Genomic DNA, 20,735 nt, shown 5'->3' on the forward strand with positions numbered 1-20,735 from the left:
GGAAGATATTTATAACACACTACAGCATTCTATTCCAAAGTGAAAACATTAATCAAAGGTACACCCTCCAAGTTTTATAAAGCAAGGACTTACTCATCAAGCTTACCAAGTCTGCTTTATAACAATAATACAAGTCAAAATGTAAATTAGGTGTAACTAGCAGAATTAATTTTACTTCTGACAATGTTTGCACTCTTCACCTGACCCTGCTGACAGCTCTGAGGAGCTAACAGCTATGGTGGATGGGGTATATGCAGTGAATGTGGTCTACATGGACTTCCAAAAAACCTTGGGGAGTAACGAGACTGGAGACTACTGAGAAGATAAAGGGGTATGGAATGAGGGGAATTGGATTGAATGGAGGGAGGACAGAGAATGGGAGTTAAGGGCAGTTTCTCAGAGTGGTTGAAAGTGAGTAGTGGTGTCTCACAAGGTTTTGTTCTGGGAATGTTTTTGTTCACTGTGTCTGTAAGCTTTACTGAATACTTACATAGAAACATAGAAGATAGGAGCAGGAGTAGGCCATTCGGCCCCTCGAGCCTGCTCCGCCATTCAATGAGATCATGGCTGATCATCCAAATTCAGTACCCTGTCCCTGCCTTCTCCCCATATCCCTTGATCCCTTTAGCCTTAAGAAATATATCCAACTCCTTCTTGAATATATTTAATGAATTGGCCTCTACTGCCTTCTGTGGTAGAGAATTCCACAGGTTCGCCACTCGCTGGGTGAAGAAATTCCTCCTCATCTCTCTCCTTATTATAAACAGTCTATTCTACCAAAATTATTCCACAGTTTAACTGCATATCCCACATATTTGAATAATGATTGTAACAAAGCAAGAGGAGATCAGTATCCAGCAACAGAGTAGAATCATTAATGTACAGGAAACTCTCGATTTACCGGCACCTAAATAACCGGAAATCTCTTAATCGGCAAAATTCAGGAGTAGGTTCAGTTAAGTTTTAATTCATATTAGTGGCCGTTCCTGGATCTTGTGGCCAGGTTCCTGCACCTGTTACTAAGCAACAGGGACGCTTGGATCTTGTGGCCGGGGATCCTGCACCTGTTGCTAAGCAACAGGGAAGCCTGGATTTGTTGCTGTGTACGGAGCTCTCGTGCCTTTTAAACTATACCTCTCTGTAATCCGGACTTTTTGATCAACTGGCACCACGCCGGTCCCGTCGGTGCCGGATAATAAAGAGTTTCCTGTAAATCTCAATTCATCAAAGAATGGCAAAAACTCAATCTTGCTCCAGTACGCTGCAGTTTTCCTCAAAGATTAAAATGATGAATTAACCAATTCACGTTTGGAGTAATATTTTGCAGCTTAGTGGAAATCTCATTACTTAGTTACAGGCAAAAAAGTGAATAAAAATGACAGAAAAAGGATACATGTCTGATTCTGTGTTTATGTGTCATTAGACTAGAAGGGACAGGGATATACAGTAATTGGTCCCACAATACTTGCATATTCCTTCTTGTTCCCCTAAAACTTCAATCCATTCTATAAATATTGTATGTCAGACAGAAATGTTAAATTAGTAATAGAAGTTTGTTCAGACACAGATTCTTCGTCCTTACCTTCTCCACTTCAGGCAGACAGTCCAAGAGACCAACTGTGTATTCGGAGTCACTGAGGTCATTCTCGCATCCAGAAGAGGTAATCTTGAGGGGTTGCTTAGCCATGGTATCCAAAACAGCTTCATACAGCTGCTTGGTTATCAAAGGAGATGGCAGTTCCCTCAAGTAATCCTTGAGAACACCTGTACGTGTTGAAAGAAAGAATGAATGAGGCCACCTGTCGTGTACATGTTTGTTTAAAACATTTAGGAATGGCAAACAGGTTTCTAGAATTCCTTCAAGAGTGTAGTGCAGGAAGAAGTTAACTGGTAACAGAGTGTGTACGAGGAGGAGGGGCGTACAAAGTAATAGTATGTGCAATTTTCATGCCAAATACTGAGCAAAATTTTGTCAAGAACAGCTAAAAAAAAAAAACTACCCTCAAGAAATATTACATTAAAAAAAAATGAATAGCACAAAAAATCTTATATCAATAGGTAGAGACTCCAATAAGTACTGAGCCAGCCTGGGTAGAGAGAATATCAATTACAAAAAGTCCAAAGCTTTACATACACCCAGAGTGCAAAACAGGTCAAGGAAGAAATTACATGAGAATGCCAATATCTAAAGCTAGTTAGTGTATTCGACATCATAGGTATTTCCTCAAATGTAAAATCTAGAGTACAAATCAGAACTTAATGTTTGTTTCAATTCATAACTTGCATTTATATAGTGCCTTTCAGGTAGCAAAACATTCCAAGGCTCGTCACAGAGGTGCAACAGACGAAAATGGCTGCTGAGCCAGAGGAGAAATTCAGAGTGACCAGAAGCTTGGCCAAAGAGGTGGGTTTTAAGAAGGGCCTTAAAAGGAGGTGTGGGAGGTGGGGATGCGGAGGGGTTTAGGGAGGAAATTCCAGAGCCTGGTGCCTAGACTTCTGAAGGCCTGGATGCCAATGGTAGAAGGATCTAGGGTTAGAAGCTCAGTTCAGGATTGAATAGGATGCAGAGGTTCAATGTGAGACAATGGTTGGGGAGGGGGATAGAATCAGTGGCAAGGGTACAGAGTGGGGGATGGGGATGGTGGGGAAAATGCTAGAGTCCATTATAAAAGATGTAATAGCAGAGCACTTGGAAAGCAGTGACAGGATCGGACAAAGTCAACATGGATTTACAAAAGGTAAATCGTGCTTGACTAATCTACTGGAATTTTTTGAGGATGTAACTGGTAAAATAGATAAAGGAAAACCAGTGGATGTGGTGTATTTGGACTTTCAGAAGGCTTTCGATAAGGTCCCGCATAAGAGATTAGCGTGCAAAATTAAGGCACATGGGATTGGGGGCAAGGTATTGACTTGGATAGAGAACTGGTTGGCGGACAGAAAGCAAAGAGTTGGAATAAATGGGTCGTTTTCCGAGTGGCAGGCAGTGACTACTGGGGTACCGCAAGGATCGGTCCTAGGACCCCAGCTGTTCACAATATACATTAATGATCTAGACGAGGGAATTGGATGTAATATCTCCAAATTTGCAGACGACACAAAGCTGGGTGGGAGGGTATGCTGTGAGGGGGATGTCGTGAAACTCCAGTACGATTTGGACAGGTTGGGTGATTGGGCAGAAACATGGCAAATGCACTATAATGTGGATAAATGTGAGGTTATCCACTTTGGTGGCAAAAACAGGAAGGCAGATTATTATTTGAATGGCAATAGATTGGGAGAAGGGGAAGTGCAGAGAGACCTGGGTGTTCTTGTGCACCAGTCGCTGAAGGTAAGCATGCAGGTGCAGCAGGCGGTTAAGAAGGCAAATGGTATGTTGGCCTTCGTAGCAAGAGGGTTTGAGTACAGGAACAAGGATGTCTTGCTGCAGTTGTACAGGGCCTTGGTGAGACCGCACCTTGAGTATTGTGCGCAGTTTTGGTCGCCTTAACTGAGGAAGGACGTTCTTGCCATGGAAGGAGTGCAGCGAAGATTCACCAGGCTGATACCTGGGATGGCAGGAATGATGTATGAGGAGAGATTGTCGATTGGGCTTATACTCACTGGAGTTTAGAAGATTGAGAGGGGATCTCATCAAAACCTATAAAATTCTGTCAGGCCTGGACAGACTAGATGCAGGAAGGATGTTTCCGATGGCCGGGGAGTCCAGAACCAGGGGTCATAGTCTAAGGATAAGGGGTAAGCCATTTAGGACTGAAATGAGGAGGAATTTCTTCACCCAGAGAGTGGTGAACCTGTGGAATTCTCTGCCACAGAGGGCGGTGGAGGCCAGTTCATTAAATATATTCAAGAAAGAGTTGGATATATTTCTTAAGGCTAAAGGGATCAAGGGATATGGGGAGAAGGCAGGGACAGGGTACTGAATTTGGATGATCAGCCATGATCTCGTTGAATGGCAGAGCAGGCTCGAAGGGCCGAATGGCCTACTCCTGCTCCTATCTTCTATGTTTCTATGTTTCTATGAAACAGTGGCAAGGTTACGGAGTTTGTGGTGGGGGTCAAAGATGATGGTTTTGGTTTCCCCAACGTTTAACTGGTACTAATAACAATAGTAATAACTATTAACAACAGTAATTGCACTAAGAAAGTAATTTACCATGTGAAGCGCTATATAAATGCAATTTTCCCCTTTATTTATAACATAAGTATATATAACCTAAGGTCCCAGGTTTGTTCCCCAGTTTGTGCACAGTTAGTTATCTAAGCCAGGGCAGTGATAGGGGCACAATTGCCCTCAGCTGTCCTGGGTTAGGTAGGAGAAATTGACTGAGTTCCCACTCCTGATCGCTAACCAGAAGTTCCTGCTGGAAGTCCGCATGTGTGGACATCAGGCAAAGTCAGGATTGGGCTCAGCTGTAGGCGATCAAACAGTCTGCCACAACGCACCGTGAATGTTGCCACTTGGGTACGACATCACAGCGTAGCAGTGCCCATGGAAACAGTGCACAAATCAGGAGCGGAGGGGTGAAAATTGGCAAGAAAAAAAATTAAATCTTTACAAATAGGTTTCCAGAAATTGTTGCAGATGGTGCAAAACATTCTTGACTTTGAGACTGTACAGAATCTTTCCAGCAATGTTTAGAACACAAGGCGAGACCGACACATGCTTGCATGAGGCCGTAATGCAAGCGACGAGATGAACAATCATCCTGCTGTTTGCAGTACAATAATTAGATGAACAGTACTTGTATGCAACTACAAGCCAATCCTTCAAAGTTCATTCTATTAATAGAATTTATGCCACAAGGCAATTTAAAATGCAGAATTCTTCAGTGCACTTCAACCTTTATACCACAAAACAAATGCACAAGATTTTTTACTTTCTTCTCTCTTCTGTGGGCAGCAACTCATGCTCAGGGTGACGCAATGAGTACGAAAAAGCTACTCGATCATGGCGGACATAATATCAGCACCCAGTTCAATCTTCTTTCGACGTTCACGCATGTAAATTTCCAGGAGCAATCAATAAATAGTGATTAGAATTGGCAACCCTGGCCAATTTTGTTTTTCTCATCCCTTGCCCGGTAAAAATCAAGCCAACTGTAGCATCTGTCCTGGTCAAAGGCAATGAACACAATACACATTTGTGACTGGGATCTTCAACAAACATCTTCACCAGTTCCAGCTATTCATTTTTCAGAGTTTTTAAACCACAACTCTTATGTCCTGGTTTTTTTTTTGTCTCGAACCACGCCACACACAAAATTGCATTTTAACTGCACAGAAATCGATTTATTTGAACACCGATTAAACTGCTGTAGATACAGTTAGAAACAGTGACTACACAAATTTCAAATGTGAGGAAAATTACTGAATGGAATACATGTTTCAACATTGAACATACTAATTATTTTGAATTGAGAAGTAGGCACGAAGCTGACATAGAAACTGGCAACGGGCATTCTGGCAGTGACGGTATTACCTTCCAACCCACTTTAAGACCGCGATTTTACCCTCGGCGGCAGGTTGGAGTCAGGTTCGCTGTTCGGCGGGTTCCGGTCCCGCTGCCGCTTTAACCCGCTCTGAAATAACGATTTTGCCTTAAGTGGGCGTGTCGTGCGCGGTACCCGGCCGAATCAGTGGGTTCGGGTCTGCTGCTCGCCTCCGCTGACGTCTTCCGTCCAGCTGCATTTAAGGGGCCCATAACAGCCTTGTTGTTTTTCATTCCTATTCTGATGCTTCCCGGTGTGGTACATAGCGAAATGACTGCTTCAAGGCCAAAGGCCTCTCCAAGATTCGATGATGACTCCCTCCATGCTCTTGTGGAGGGAGTGAGAGGGTGCCAAGAGGTACAGTTCCCCTCAAATGGACGGAGGAAGCCTCCTCAGCAAACCAAGGCAGCCTGGCTGTAAATTGCTGAGGTGGTGAGCGCCAGGTCTGTGTGTGCACGCACCTGGGTTCAGTGCCGCAAAAGGTTCAATGACCTGTTACTCACAGCAAAAGTGCTTGCGTGCTCGTGGAACTGGCACATCTGCCTCCACAAGGTCTTCCTCCTCCTCCTCTGAGGAGAGGAGGCTGTGCACTGAGCCACTTGTTCCTCAGGCAGCAGTAAGCCACGCTGTTGTGCGATGTTGTGAAGTGCACAGCAGACCACGATGATTCTGGAGACCCCGGCTGGTGAGTACTGTAGGGCTCCACCTGATCTGTCGAGGCATCTGAATCGCATTTTGAGCAAGCCGATGGTTTGCTCGATGATGGCTCTGGTGGAAATGTGGCTCGCATTGTAGCTCTCCTCAGCTTTGTTTGATGGGCTCCTCAACGGCGTCATTAGCCACGTCTTCAGGGGATAGCCCTTGTCTCCAAGTAGCCATCCGGAAAGTTGGGTTGGCGGATTGAACAGCTGAGGCACAGTAGACTGCCGCAGGATGAACGAGTCATGGCAACTGCCAGGGAACTTGGCACAAACATGCATAATGTTCTTCCTGTGGTTACACACCAGCTGCACGTTAAGGGAGTGGAAGTCCTTGCGGTTGACAAATACAGCTGGGTTGTGATGTGGTGACCGAATAGCCACGTGTGCAGTCTACGACGTCCTGCACCCTTGGCAAGCCTGCCATATTTGCAAAGCCACAATGAATAACGCTACAATAAATCCACATGTAAATTGGGAAAGGGGCAGGGAAAGAATGAAAAGCAAATGTTACTGAAATCCATTATATAGCGTTCAGGAAGGACAGGGAAATTGGAAAAGGGGGAGTAGCAATACTGATACAATTGCAGCAGTGGAAAGAAAGGACTTGAGTAAGGGTGAAACAATATGGGTAGAACTAAGTTACAGTAAAGGATGCAAGACTCTTGTAGGAGAGGTCTACAGATCTCCTGACAGTAGTGATGTAGTGGGGCGGGGGGACTGCATAAATACGGAGATCAGGGAAGTACAGGAATTTTTTTTTTATCCGGCACAGACGGGACCGACGTGGTGCCGGTTCATCAAAAATTCCGGATAACCGAGAGCTATAGTAAAAGATACGGAGAGCCGAGAGCGCCGTATAAAGCAACAAACTCTGTTGCTTAGCAACAGGTGCAGAACAATGGCCACAAGTTCCAAGCGTCTCTGTAGCTTAGCAACAGCTGCAGCCACACCTAATTGCACAGCAACAGATCGAGGAAGGCAAGTAATATGAAGTAAAACTTACCTGAACCTACTCCTGAATTTTGCCGGTTAACCGAGATTTCCGGTTATTTAGGTGCCGGTAAATCAAAAGTTTCCTGTATGTAGCAGAGACAACATGGTTATAAAGGGATATTTTCATTTTCACATAGACTGGGTAAAGCAGAATAGATCAAGAAGTAAAGGCAATGGCCTGGATTTTACGGGGCCGATGACACCGTAAGTCCTCAGAATGGCCCTGCAAGTTCTGGGTTTCCGTATACACCGCACATGCGCAAAAACTTGGAACTTGCGATCTGTCAAGTTTCTCCTTGACTGATCGTCCGCATGCGCCTCAAAAACACTTTTGGTGGCGCAGAGTTGGGCTATTTGCCCAACTACTGCCCAGCGAATGCCCACAAAACCCTTATGCCTTGTAAAAGTAGGCGTACGGCCGTAAGCATTAAAATAAATGTTAAATTAAAGTTTTAAAAATGATTAAAACATACAAAAATATTTTAAATGAGTTTATGTAAATTTTGGCCTGGAATAAAATGTTTTTATTATTTTTCAAAAAATTAAATTTTTTATTTTAAATGCTTAATCAAGGGGACTTTTAGAAAGTAACATGGGTCGCAAAAAGGAAATATGAACAAAAACTTGCAAAAGATATCAATGCTATTTTTAGAAATATATTGAGAAAGAAAGTGGTAATGGGGAAAATGTGAGCCCATTAAAGACAGATGCAGACGATACTATAATGGATAATAAAGAAATGACAAACTTGTTAAATGAATACTTTGTATCAGCTTTCACTGGAGGATGAAGGCAAAATATCAATGGGACAAGGGAACCTAAAAATAAGTCATGGCGAGGAACTTGTTGGATTTGACACAAGTAAAACAATGTTAAGAGAAAATAATGACCTGATGGTTCCCACCCTAGGGTGGAAGAAACAGATGGGGAAATTGCAGATTTGTTAATCATAATTTTCCAAACTTCTCTGGATTCAGGAATTGTGCCTTTGGATTGGAAAATTGCAAGTATCACTCTTTTATTTACTACAGGTGGGAGGGAGAAAACAAGAAAATACAGACCTGTCAGTTTAACGCCAGTTATGGGGAACGCAATGGAATCTATCATCGGGGACAATGACTGAGCATTTGAAGACATATGAGCTGATCAGAGAGTCAGGATAAATGTGAAAGGTAGGTCATATCCGACTAATCTAGTTGAAATTTTTTGATGTGGTGACTAACATGGTGGACAGGGGAGCATCTATGGATGTTGTCTATATGGACTTCCAGAAGGCATTTGATAAGGTTCTGCACAAGAGATTATTAGCAAAAATGAGAAAGCATAGAATTGGAGTTAGCGATTGGTTAGGAGGTAGGAGACAGAGAGTCAGGATAAAGGGAATGTACTAAGCTTGGCAGGATGTGACCCAGGGATCTGTACTGGGGCCTCAACTTTCCACCATATATATCAATGACTTGGATGAAGGAAGAGTGTGTTATTTATCCAAGTTTGCAGATGACACCAAGTTAGGAGTTAAGTTGTGTGGATGGGAGCAGGAAGCTACAAAGCATCAGAGAGAGTGGGAAAAAAAATACAGCAGATGGGGTTCAATGTGGGGAAGTGCGAGGTCATCCACTTTGGACCCAAGAAAGATAAATCGTAATATTTTCTTAATGGCGAGAGACTAGAAACTGTGGAGGAGCAAAGGGATTTGGGTGTCTAGGTACACAAATCACTAAAAGCTAGTGCACAGGTACAGAAAGTAATCAAAAAGGCTAATGGAATGTCAGCCTTTATCTGAAGGGGTCGGGAATACAAAGTGGTGGAAATGATGCTCCAGTTGTATAGAGCCTTGGTCTGATCCCAGCTGGAGTATCGCAGTTAGCTTTCGGCACCACACTTCAGGAAGGATACAGTGGCCTTGGAAGGAACAAAATCTTGACTGACAAACTTGATTGAGTTCTTCGATGAAATAAAGGAGAGGGTTGACGAAGGTAGTGTATTTGATGTGTATATGGACTTTCAAAAAGGTGTTTGGTAAAGTGCCACATAAGAGACTTGCTAGGAAAATTGAAGCCCATGGGATTAAACAGGCAGCGTGGATACAAAATTAGCTAAGAGACAGAAAGCCGAAAGTAGTGGTGAACGGGTGCGTTTCAGATTGGAGGGAATTATACAGCGGTGTCCCCCAGGGGTCGGTATTAGCACCACTGCTCTTTTTGCTAGATGTTAATGACCTGGAGTTGGGTATAGGGGCCATAATTTCAAAGTTTGCAGACAGCAAAAAACTTGGAAGTGTAGAAAACAGTGAGGAGGATAGCAGCAGACTTCAGGACGACAGACAGAATGGTGAAATGAACAGACCCATGGCAGATGAAATTTAATGCAGAGCAGTGTGAAGTGATGCATTTTGACAGGAAGAACGAGGAGACGCAATATACACAAAATGGTACAATTTTAAAGAGGGTGCAGGAAGAGAGAGACCCGCGGGTTCACACACATACAGCTTTGAAAGGTGGTGGGACAAATTGATATGCCTGTTAAAAAAGCACATAGGATACTTGGCTTTATAAACAAAGGCATAAAGTACAAAAGCAAGGAGGTTATGCTAAACCTTTATAAATCACTGGTGAGGCCGCAGCTAGAATACGGTGTCCAATTCGGAGCACCACACTTTTGGAAGAATGTCAAGACCTTGGAGAGGGTGCAGAGCAGATTTACTAAAATGGTACCAGAAATGAGAAGAGCAGAAAAGGTCGAGGGGAGATTTAAAAGAGGTGTTCAAAATTACGTGCACTCGGTTTCAATCTCATCGGCCTCTACATACATTTGCAATTGGAAGTTTTAAATCAATCTTTCAAACAACTACACAGGCACAGCTGTGGACAATCTCCTGTAGCGTATGCAAAAAGGGCTGAGCACCAACATTAACTAGAAAGGGGGCAATAAATTCAATGTCATTGCAACTGCAAGCAGCACTATAAACTATAGTAAAATGCAGAGCATTAAAATAGTCACATATAAAACAAGAGTCAGTGATACGCAGATTTAAAAGGATTTTGTTGTTTTAACAAAGTTATTTTATTTCTGCATTAATAGCACATTAACAACAATCAATTTTCTCCTAGTTTTATTTGGAAACCTGTTTGTTTCGGTTTCTAAGTGAAACCCTAGCAATATGACCTTGTAGGAATAGCCTGACAAAGACACATATGCAAGTTTAGTCAAGATGCTTTTAGTAAATTAACCCATCTGTTGTGCAAGACCAGCAGAAAGATGCAAAGACCAGAGTATCAATCTTTCAGTTCCAAATGGTAATTTATGCAACTGTGGCATTGTAAAAGTGTTCATCACAACACAAATCATCGAGTTTCTTTTATAAATCGGTTCTACCATCCAGAGGGAGCTTGTTCTTCAGCCATTCAAAACTTGTGCGTTTGATAGTAAGGATTCTTTCTTCAATTTCAAGAGGAGTACAAAATACATATATTCCAAAACCTCTCCAACTGCATCAGCAGAATGTTAACTTTGGGCTACGTAGTAAGGTTGTCACAAACAGTAATTTATTGAAGCTGGCTATTCGACCCCTCCTTAAGCTGAATGGTCCATTATTTGACCTATCAATAAAATGGGTTCAGACAAAGGAATTTTGAACTCGTGGGGAACTCATGCGATCTGGCTGGCTTCCCTGGTCGATGATGGCTGCTGTGCTGACCCTCTCCTCCCCACTCTTGTGAACAATTTTTGCTTCATCATTAGACACATATCCAGATCCTTTACACATGATGCTATCTATGTACATATCTTCAAGCATAAATAATAAATTCTATACGAACAATTGGCATCAACTATTACTGTTCTCAACTAATCAACCAACCACATATTTTGGGTTATTAATATGCAGTGGCAGGTCTTAGCCAGATCCCAATGCCCATGCCAATAAAGACGTTTATAGAAGAGAGGGAAGGTTGATAGACACAAAAACAAGCCGACACCAAATATACATTTCAATCTGGACAAAGATTTATGTATAAACACCCAACAAGAAATTTGTCTTGTGACAAGTCTGTGCTGCGTAGCTGGACCGTCACTCTTGCAGAAAATCGGAGGCAGATTTACAGTCAGACAACTTTCTTTGTCCCCACAGCACCTTTCTACCAACTGAAACAACTAATTCCCACGAACTTCTGCCAGTATTTATTTTCTAACAAAAAGTGAGACTTAACTGCAAACCTTGCTTTTTGCACTGCCTCCCTGACAATGGAAACACTACAGAAAGTTAAACGTCAAGGCTGCATATCTCCAGCTAATAAGTCAAATGTGCAAAATTACTTGTAGCTGAGCTTTTGTCACTAAGCATTAAGTTATTTATATTCCCTTCACGTATTTGTATATTTTGTAAACTACACAATATGAAAATGTCAAGAATTTCAGAAAGGCTTTGTTTGCTTTAATTGGCAGCATAGTAGAAGAAGAATTAAACTGAAAATTATATTTCCAAATTACCATGTCTGGAAATAATTAAAAAGTGAAACTGTTGCCACTAAAGCCAAGTGCCTAGAATTAGTCTAGTGAGTTAAATACTGAAGTAGAGGAACCATGATGAACTTTGACACTTGTAAATAGTCTCCTTCCCCTAGTTAAATTAGCCCCGTGAAAAACAGCTGTTGCTTTTTGTTCCACTTTAACTTTTTTTAAATGCCCTGATTGCCAGCTCACTGCTGTGCTTTACCCTGAACACAGCCACTTTCTGTATCGAACAAATTTAGACAGCAAGCTAAACCCAGAATCCACTTCATTGCTTTCTCATTTTTCTTACCCACTGAACTGTTAAGTGTACATGCTTAACTTTGACATGCAAATTTAGGCGAATGAATGCAGACATGATGCAAGAACATTGCTACGGGCCTGTTCCCAAAATCAACACAGGACAGCAAACTGGAGGCAGCCAGTACACTGCATTAGAAGTAAGCCAATACCAACCCAGTTATTTTCTGGGTCAAAATTTGCTGCATTAATGCCCATCCCTGGGTCATTGTAAATTTGTCAAAACAAGTGACTATCAGCTTCCTACATCACTATAATCCTCAAACAGTTTTTCATTTGACAACACAACCATCGCTGCACGTTTAAACATTGCAACGTACTTTCTGTTCAAGCTCAATAGTTTTGGCAGAATGGATAATATACATTTTATCGAATAGCATCTTCCAAGTTGTCACAAAATCTCTAGGATACAGTAAGCAATTTTTAACATTTCTATTTTTAATTTAATTAGATCATAGTCGTGCCAGCTTAAATTGTGAATGCACCTATGATTGTTCATGGTCCACCTGTTGTAGCAGATTTTAAAAAAGTTGACTTCAAGGTGAAGAGCCATATTAGTCTACTGAGACAACAGATTTCAGCATCTAGAAAATTTAGTTTTAATTTTCAGTCACCCAAAAGTTAACAGTTGTCAAATCATATGAATTCGTATTTCTGAAACTTTAATAGAGACATTTATTCAGATAATAAGCAAAACACAGTTAAGACATAAACTTATTCAGCTACCAATTCAGAAATAAAATTGCGATATGAACTTACCAAACTTTTACTAAATACAAATTCATGGTAAACCAGTGGCTGAAACAAACAGAGACCTAGAAAACTTAAGGCTGGATAAAACTAGTCATTATCTACTTCAACGCTCGTTGGCCCATCATTTTACACACATTAAAGTGAATGGGCAAAAGAGTGCGGGCTGGCGAGTGCAGAAGCAGCTCATAGGTCCATGCAGTCTGCCTTCCTAGCAGATGTATTTCATAATCCATTTCTTTTTAAGCTACTTGTCCAATTGTGCCTTGAAGATATCTAAACTAGACACTACAACTTCCCTTTGTAAACTGTTCCCATAATCAACTACCCTTAAATCAAAGCAACGTTTCCTTAGACTGCATCCGAATCTACCTCTTTTCATCGGAAATTCACGTCCCTTCATTCTGTTGTCTCATGTCAACACAAATAGCCCTTGATCATTTACATCCAAGTCTTACGATTTTGAAATACCTGATAGTAGTGTAGCTAGCTGATCCTTGTGTTCTTTAAGAACCCTCCAGGGTATCCTGCTGTGGCTAGTTGTTTTATTTAGTTGGATCTTTTTGCAAGTATCCAGCTACCAGTTTAATAGCAACAACATTTCTATTACACCCCTCCATCTGTCTCTTTTGAAACAACTATTTTGCTTCTGTCCAGATAATGACTTTTGAATTCCAAAGAATGAACTGAAGAACCCATTTACCGATTGGCTAATTCCACACCTTTATTAATCTTGACTCCTTTTCTATAATCAGTAAGCCTATGCATGTACTCAAACTTTTTTGTACTGTTTTAATTTCTAAATTCAGATACTTATTTTAACAGATCTTTTACAAACTGAATTTTTCCTTATACAAATCATTAATCCGCTCTGCCCCAGACAACTTGCATCTCGGAATGCTTTTGCTTTCTCTCCAATAGCTTTTATTACCTTCCGTTATCCAGGCTTGCCTTCTCGGCTTACTATTTATTATACACGTGTATGTTCAAATACCCAACGGCCAAAGCCACTTCCGACATGTTGACATCTGCAAACTACAGGAGTAAGTTCGAGAGCTGACAGCTGCAAAGTGCATATCTCTAGATATATATATATATATATATATATATATATATATATATGTATTTGCACAATATATAAGCAAATACAATAGTATCTGATTTAATGAATAATTGAAGAAGCCTTAATGAAAACATGCTGATGTACAGCCCTCACAACCTCCTGATCTATTAAAGGTAAAGTGATGTTCACTTTCAAATTCCAACTTGAATGCATCATCAGCCTTTAAAAACAAAAGTGAAAATGCATACCTTTAAAAGGTGCACTGACATTAGGAATTTCTAGTATGGAAAGACACCGCCCCTTCCCCGCCCCACAACATAATGCAGCTACTTTCAACTTGACATATTTTCATCAATCTTTTCCAAATCTACATTTCACCAAGTATGAGAATGTGTTCTTTGACAGCTCATTAACCATTTTGTGATTTATACATCATCGCTTAATAAACGTTTGTGAAAGTCTGCATACATGTCAATGCACAAACTTGGAAAAGTTGATTGACAGCTTCAGTAAAGCGGACGCAAATTCCAAATAAAGTTGACAATTCAAAAACAACACAAAAGTACGTAGTGTAGAATGTGGGAGGACAGCCAGGAGTACGTTGGAATAGTCAAATCTAGAGGTAACAAAGGCATGGATTTTCATGTGATCATTTTAGCCAGTCTCTTAGCTGCCATTTTCCTATTGTAAGGAGTCTAAGGGCAGGTCATGCGCCGAGTTATTGATTGGTATGGGAAGACTTAAAGTTGTTTTTGGTATAGTAGGTATCTCTGTAATCTCCTCCAGCCCTACAACCGCCCAAGATCTCTGCGCTCCTCTAATTCTGGCCTCGAGCATCCTCGATTTTAATCGCTTCACCATCGGCGGCCGTGCCTTCAGCTGCCTGGGCCCTAAGCTCTGGAATCCCCTCCCTAAACCTCGCCACTTCTCTACCTCCTTTAAGACCCTCCTTAAAACCTACCTCTTTGGCCAAGCTTTAAGTCAGCTGTCCTAATAGTGGCTCAATGTCAAATTTTGTTTGCTAATCGCTCCTGTGAAGCACCTTAGGACATTTTACTACGCTAAAGGCGCTATATAAATACAAGTTGTTGTTGTTGAAAAATGACAGATCCCGACCACTCTGTGGCTCAGGCACTGGAGCCAAAGTACAGCCACATTAAAATATCTGGGAAAAGTGACCCCCTCAACAACTGCTCCTACTGTACTGAAAAAAGATAAACACTGGCAGATTACTGCATATTCTACTTTATAATCTCATTGGATCAAGACATAACAGCAAAGAGCTACAAATACTACATGTACAAGAGGATAAAATCTATATTGCTCCCCAAGAAAGCCGCTTCTCCCATAACATGGCCAATTGATAACTATGCTGAATCGTTGAGGCTGAGATCGATAGATTTTTTTGACTCTAGGGGAATCAGGGGATATGGAGATCAGGCGGGAAAGTGGAGTTGAGGTTGAAGATCAGCCATGATCTTATTGAATGGCGGAGCAGGCTCGAGGGCCGTATGGCCTACTCCTGCTCCTATAGCTTATGCTGTCATGTATGCATGTGCTGTATCTGTTGATCCTAATTTACCAGCTTTTACTGTAACCAAGCTTACACCGGTCAGAGAAATACGTTATATCCCTGTTACTTTCTCTTGTGCATGCTTAATCGGCCCCTTGTGTACTGCAACACTGATGCCACCCATTCATTCTGTCCGTCTCCTCTTGACATCCAACAGGATTAACGGCCTTCCTGACAGACTATGTTATCTGCCAATCAGCTGTTCCTCCTGACTGCCAGTGACAGTGGCTAATCACTCACCCACTCCTGAATGGCAGTGGAAGCTTCCATTTGCCCACCATCTGTTTATGATCAACAGCATAATTCGCTAATCATCCGTTGCCATCTTCTTATTAATGACGTACCTTCCCAATGATCTGCCATTATTCTAATCGACAGCTGAATTCACCAATCATTCCCATCTCTAGCATTGGTGGCAGCATTGGATAGGTGTAATGACGTCACAGGGCAAAAAAAATTAGTGGTGAACCCAGTGTCAGTGACCTCCAAGTCATACTGAGCATGGATCAGATGCACGATAAAACTCCTTCTACCCTAGCTCAATATGCTTTAATCTCAGAACAGTATCCCTAAATGTTGGAGTTTCACATTTCCATTTCCACTCCAGGCATCTTTTCAGCCTCTCTAAGTGAGAGTAACAATTTGTGCTGAATTGTGGACGGTTTTCGTAGGGAACTAGGTTTATCTGGTAGGAACTGGATTGAAACTGACTAAACACTCTGAACTCTTACAACCATTATGTAAGAAGTCACACAACACCAGGTTATAGTCCAACAGTTTTATTTGAAATCACAAGCTTTCGGAGCGCTGCTCCTTCGTCAGGTGAAGTGGAGAAATGCCTATAGACACAGAAATGCCTATAGACACAGACTATATAATGTGTCTATAGGCATTTCTCCACTTCACCTGACGAAGGAGCAGCGCTCCGAAAGCTTGTGATTTCAAATAAAACTGTTGGACTATAACCTGGTGTTGTGTGACTTCTTACATTTGTCCACCCTAGTCCAACACCGGCATCTCCACACCATGGTTACAACCATTAGACTGAGCTTAAATCACAATGTTGAAAGGACAGTGTTCTAACCCATTTCATCATCCAGTTTGTTAGTGGTACCTTATTTGAATTATCTCCAATGACTTTACCTTTATGATAAATTGTTTGTTACAGATTAGGTTTGTACTGACTGGAAAAGAACAGGACAATTCATGATTTTGATCATGACTTTTTCAATTCCTGTTAAAAGGTTTATTTTTTGTAACAGACTCGTGCACAATATGTAAATAAAAATTAAGGTTCAGAATGTGCAAGACAATGTCTAAGCAGTAATCAGCAGTTACTACAGCAAACTCCAAAAGAGAACAGACGGAGGAAATGGAACTGTAGTGTATAAAAACTATTCAGTGGCGTTCATCTAGACTGCCGAGCTCTTTTCTTCCCCCCCACGCCGCTTATTAAACCAGTAAATAGACCAATGCTGAGGATTGCAAGCATTTAGCCAGGAAAACTATATTAAAAAAAAAAATACAATGCACACAAACCCCAATGGGAGCTTCGAATCATTAATATGTGAATTGCTCACAATTCCAAATAGTATTTGGCTGCTTGTGGGTTTTTTTTTTTGCAGAAGAGCTAACTCAGCTAATTACTAGATAAAAATGAAAATAAAGCACCAAATGTGGTGGCCTTTACAAAACTTGAATTGTTTATTCCATGCCAAACGTGTGAAATGACGAAAAAAAATGTTGAGTCCTCAAAAGTTAAATACAAGAACAGCACTGTTTTCAGAGTCTGTCAGAGCCGACAGCAAACTTTCACAGTGATATTGCTGTCTGCTAGCATTAATTGGTCCCTCTTGTGTTTAATGATATAGACTCACATTCCAGGGTCAGAGGCTTTCAAGTACCCCAGGGGTCATACATTTAGAAGGTCAATTACCTGAACCATGCCCTGTCTAAGTGTACAAGCGGCGCCAAAATGTGGCGTTATGCATTTTCTTCTTAACTGGATTTCATTATTGCTGCTGGAGTGTCAAATAACCACTGTTATTTTCAAATAACTACATAACATACATGCAAGGGTAGTGGTAGCTAGGTGAACAGATTAACCCCGTCACTCAAGCACTTCACTCATTTACCAAAAATTACATCTATGCAGGGTGAATACAAGTTCATCCCAACTACTGAACGGTTTTCCTAATGTAGGCAAGTACAATACTGATATCATGTACAAAAGGATGAGAACTACTTTGTTTCTTAAGAAAGCCAATATAGTAATAAATACGATACAAATTTGTAAATAGAGAACAAATTAAATGCTCCAGAAAAATCTGGAAAAAATTCAGACAAAAAACTGTTCAACCAACAATTTTATCCAATTTTTGGCCCAGGTTCAACTAATTAAAAAAGCATTTATTATGAAATGTTCATAAACACTCACGATTTAATGAAAATTGATCTGTCTCAACGCTGTTTCTTTCTTCTCAGCTGAAAATGTTGCAATGACCCTGACCTTTTAAAATTAGCTACTGGTGTCTGAATGTAAAATGTAATTATCGGTTTCTTACTACATAAAATTTGAACGGCATTAATTTAACATTGCAGTCCCCCCTGCAAGACTGGAACATACAAAATAGAAATAAGTTTCAAACTGTCACTTTGAGGGGATTAACCGCTCTGCCCTTACAATACTTAAACTGCGCTCCTAAAAAAAAAAGCAATCGTTTGGATGAAAAATAGACTAGAAGAGCACAGGGTTCAGTATTTCAAAAGGAATGAGATTTATAATTTCGTTTTTTCCATTCTAAATTTAAATCACTGTCAGCCGTGGCTCAGTGGCAGCACTCTCCCCTCTGGCAGAAGGTTGTGTGTTCTAGGTCCCACTCCAGAGACTTGAGCACTATATTCAAGACAACACTTCAGTACAGTAGAGGGCGAGCTGCATTGTCAGAGGGGAGGTCCTTCAGGTGAGATGTTAAACCGAAGCCCCGTCTCAGGTAGAGGTAAAAGAGCCCATGGAACTATTCAAAGAAGAGTAGGGGAATTCTCCCTGGTGCCCTGGCCAATATTTATCCCTCAACCAACATCACTAATCGGGATTATCTGATCATTTATCTCATTGTTGTGTGCGGGAACTTGCTGTGCGCATTTTTGCCCGCCTACATTCCAACAGTGACTACACTTCAAAAAGTATTTCATTGACTAAAGTGCCCTAACACCCCGAGGTCGTGAAAGATGCTAAATAAATACAAGTTTGTTTTTTCTTCTTTACTTATTTAAATTTATAGAGGCCGCAGAATTCTTAAAATGCATTCAGGAGAACTTTTTTTTAAGTTTGGAATGGAAGAGGCTGAGGGGAGATCTAACGGAGGTGTATAAAATGATGAGGGGCCTAGACAGGGTGGATAGGAAGGACCTATTTCTCTCAGCAGAGGGGACGATAACCAGGGGGCATCGATTTAAAGTAATTGGTAAGAGGTACAGAGGAGATTTATGAAGATGTTGCCAAGACTGGAGAATTTTAGCTATGAGGAATGATTGGATAAGTTGGAGTTGTTTTCTTTGGAACAGGCATGATGGGCCGAATGATTCTATGAAATTTATTTTGGTGAATGTGATTTAACATTCTATTCCCAGTATAACTTCACTCCTTAAATGTGGAAAATGACTAATACTTTTTTGTAAATAAAACAAATTATCACTAAATTTACAGGAATAATGTCCTTCAGAATCTCAATTTTGCTATTTGAAGGTTTATCTTTGAAGGAGATGACCTTGCAGCTGCTGTAAAATTATATCTAAAATTAGTGCTAATTTGATGATTTTTATTGAGATGTGAATGGAGTTTTACTGTTTGTCCTCCCTCGCTCCCAAATAAAAGCCTAGGTATGCTTTCTAAGAAATTGAGATTGGCAGGCACAACATAATTCAACTTCTATAGGTGAATGCTGCAGAAAAGATTACTCACCTTTCCTTCTCCTCATTCTTCATATTAATCTATCCTTTGTACCCCACTGACAAGGTAAATTTTTCTTGAGGAATCGTTCAAGACTTCCGGCTCTAATGATCAAAGCTTCTTCCTTCCACGCCCTATATAATGGCCCCTGTATGACTACCACCCAGAGAAGGCAAAATATTAAAAGGAACAAGTAAGGAAATCGGAAGGGATTAAAAGATATGAAGTGCAGATACAATTTGCTGCATTAGGAGACTCTAGTTTCTTGGGGTCATAAGGTCAGGAATTTGTTTTTTCCCCCAAACAGTTCTTCTGCAGCTAAATCCTAAAAATAGCTCAATATGTCTTCTTCAGCACTCTCAGGTAAAACTTTACTCATTTATGGTTATTGCTAATACAAAATGAGCCTCAACATGGGATACAATCACTGAACCAATGAGTTGTACTTTTAACTTTTGCCCATGGCTTTAATGCTCTTGAGATAAAGATGTTGAGAGAATTTTGTGACATTCTTATTTCTGCCTACATGGTACTAGAATAATAAAAGAACTCTTCAAGCATACACAAATAGTCTGCCAACTGAGACTCCAAAGATTACTGCTGCCACCAGCACCAGCCTTTTGAAGTAGGCTTTGGCTGTGATCTTGCCTGAAAGCAATCAACCACTTGGTTTGCCCAGAAAACATGCCCGTCAGAAACTAGATCAGTAATGCTCTAAAACCTGATCTCCATAAATGTCACCTTGGGTAGAATTCTTCCAGTCACTCACTGGTAAAAGTAAGTGAATGTGGCTCGGAGAGAATAAAGGGTAACTATGCAGCCTTTTAAGGACAGGAGGACAGGTAAAATATATGGCTATTTGGTAAATACCCGAGAAGCTGTGGTTAAATTGCAGAACTGTAAGCTATCATTCATAGGTGTCAATTTCCTAGAACCAGAACATTTTCTGTCTTCATCCAGTAGCTATCTAAGCCCTTGAGACTAGCCTCTAGAGCAAATTCTCTGGATGATGGTAATTAATCAGTGTGATTAACTTGAACGTTTTATTTTTTCCAAGAGCTCAGATGATTCTGAGAGAGCCATGTACACCACATCCTGCTATTCTGGCAGTTTTTTGACACTAATTCCAAGTTGCAGTAATACAGCGTCTACCCTCTTAAAAACTATTCACACCTCAAGGGGAAATCCCACAAATGAAAGTGCAGTACGTGACATAAATCGTGCCATTCATGTAGAAATGACTTATGAAATATACTGGGCGGCCTGCTGGTGGCGCTGTCCAGGGAGAGTATAAATACTCGGGCACGGGCCCAGCTTGCTCAGGGACATTTTGTAAACAGGAACTAGTGAAGGATAACTAGACTTCCATGTTGTGAAAGTCGATTAAAGCCTTGTTTAAGAC

At 40.9% G+C, this 20,735-nt stretch overlaps 1 protein-coding gene across 1 annotated transcript in view; it reads right to left on the bottom strand.

The window, feature by feature from the left end:
• The window catches only part of syde2 (synapse defective 1, Rho GTPase, homolog 2 (C. elegans)), a 127,831-nt gene that overhangs the window by 26,034 nt on the left and 81,062 nt on the right, over positions 1–20,735 (bottom strand). Inside the window, exon 5 of the mRNA XM_085983543.1 lies at positions 1,583–1,764. Within this exon, the coding sequence (XP_085839669.1) occupies positions 1,583–1,764 (182 nt within the window). The remainder of the gene's footprint in view (positions 1–1,582; positions 1,765–20,735) is intronic.

Source organism: Somniosus microcephalus, chromosome 3, assembly GCF_052327205.1.
Source record: "Somniosus microcephalus isolate GS21.2 chromosome 3, FLI_Smic_1.0, whole genome shotgun sequence".
NCBI classification, from domain to species: domain Eukaryota; kingdom Metazoa; phylum Chordata; class Chondrichthyes; order Squaliformes; family Somniosidae; genus Somniosus; species Somniosus microcephalus.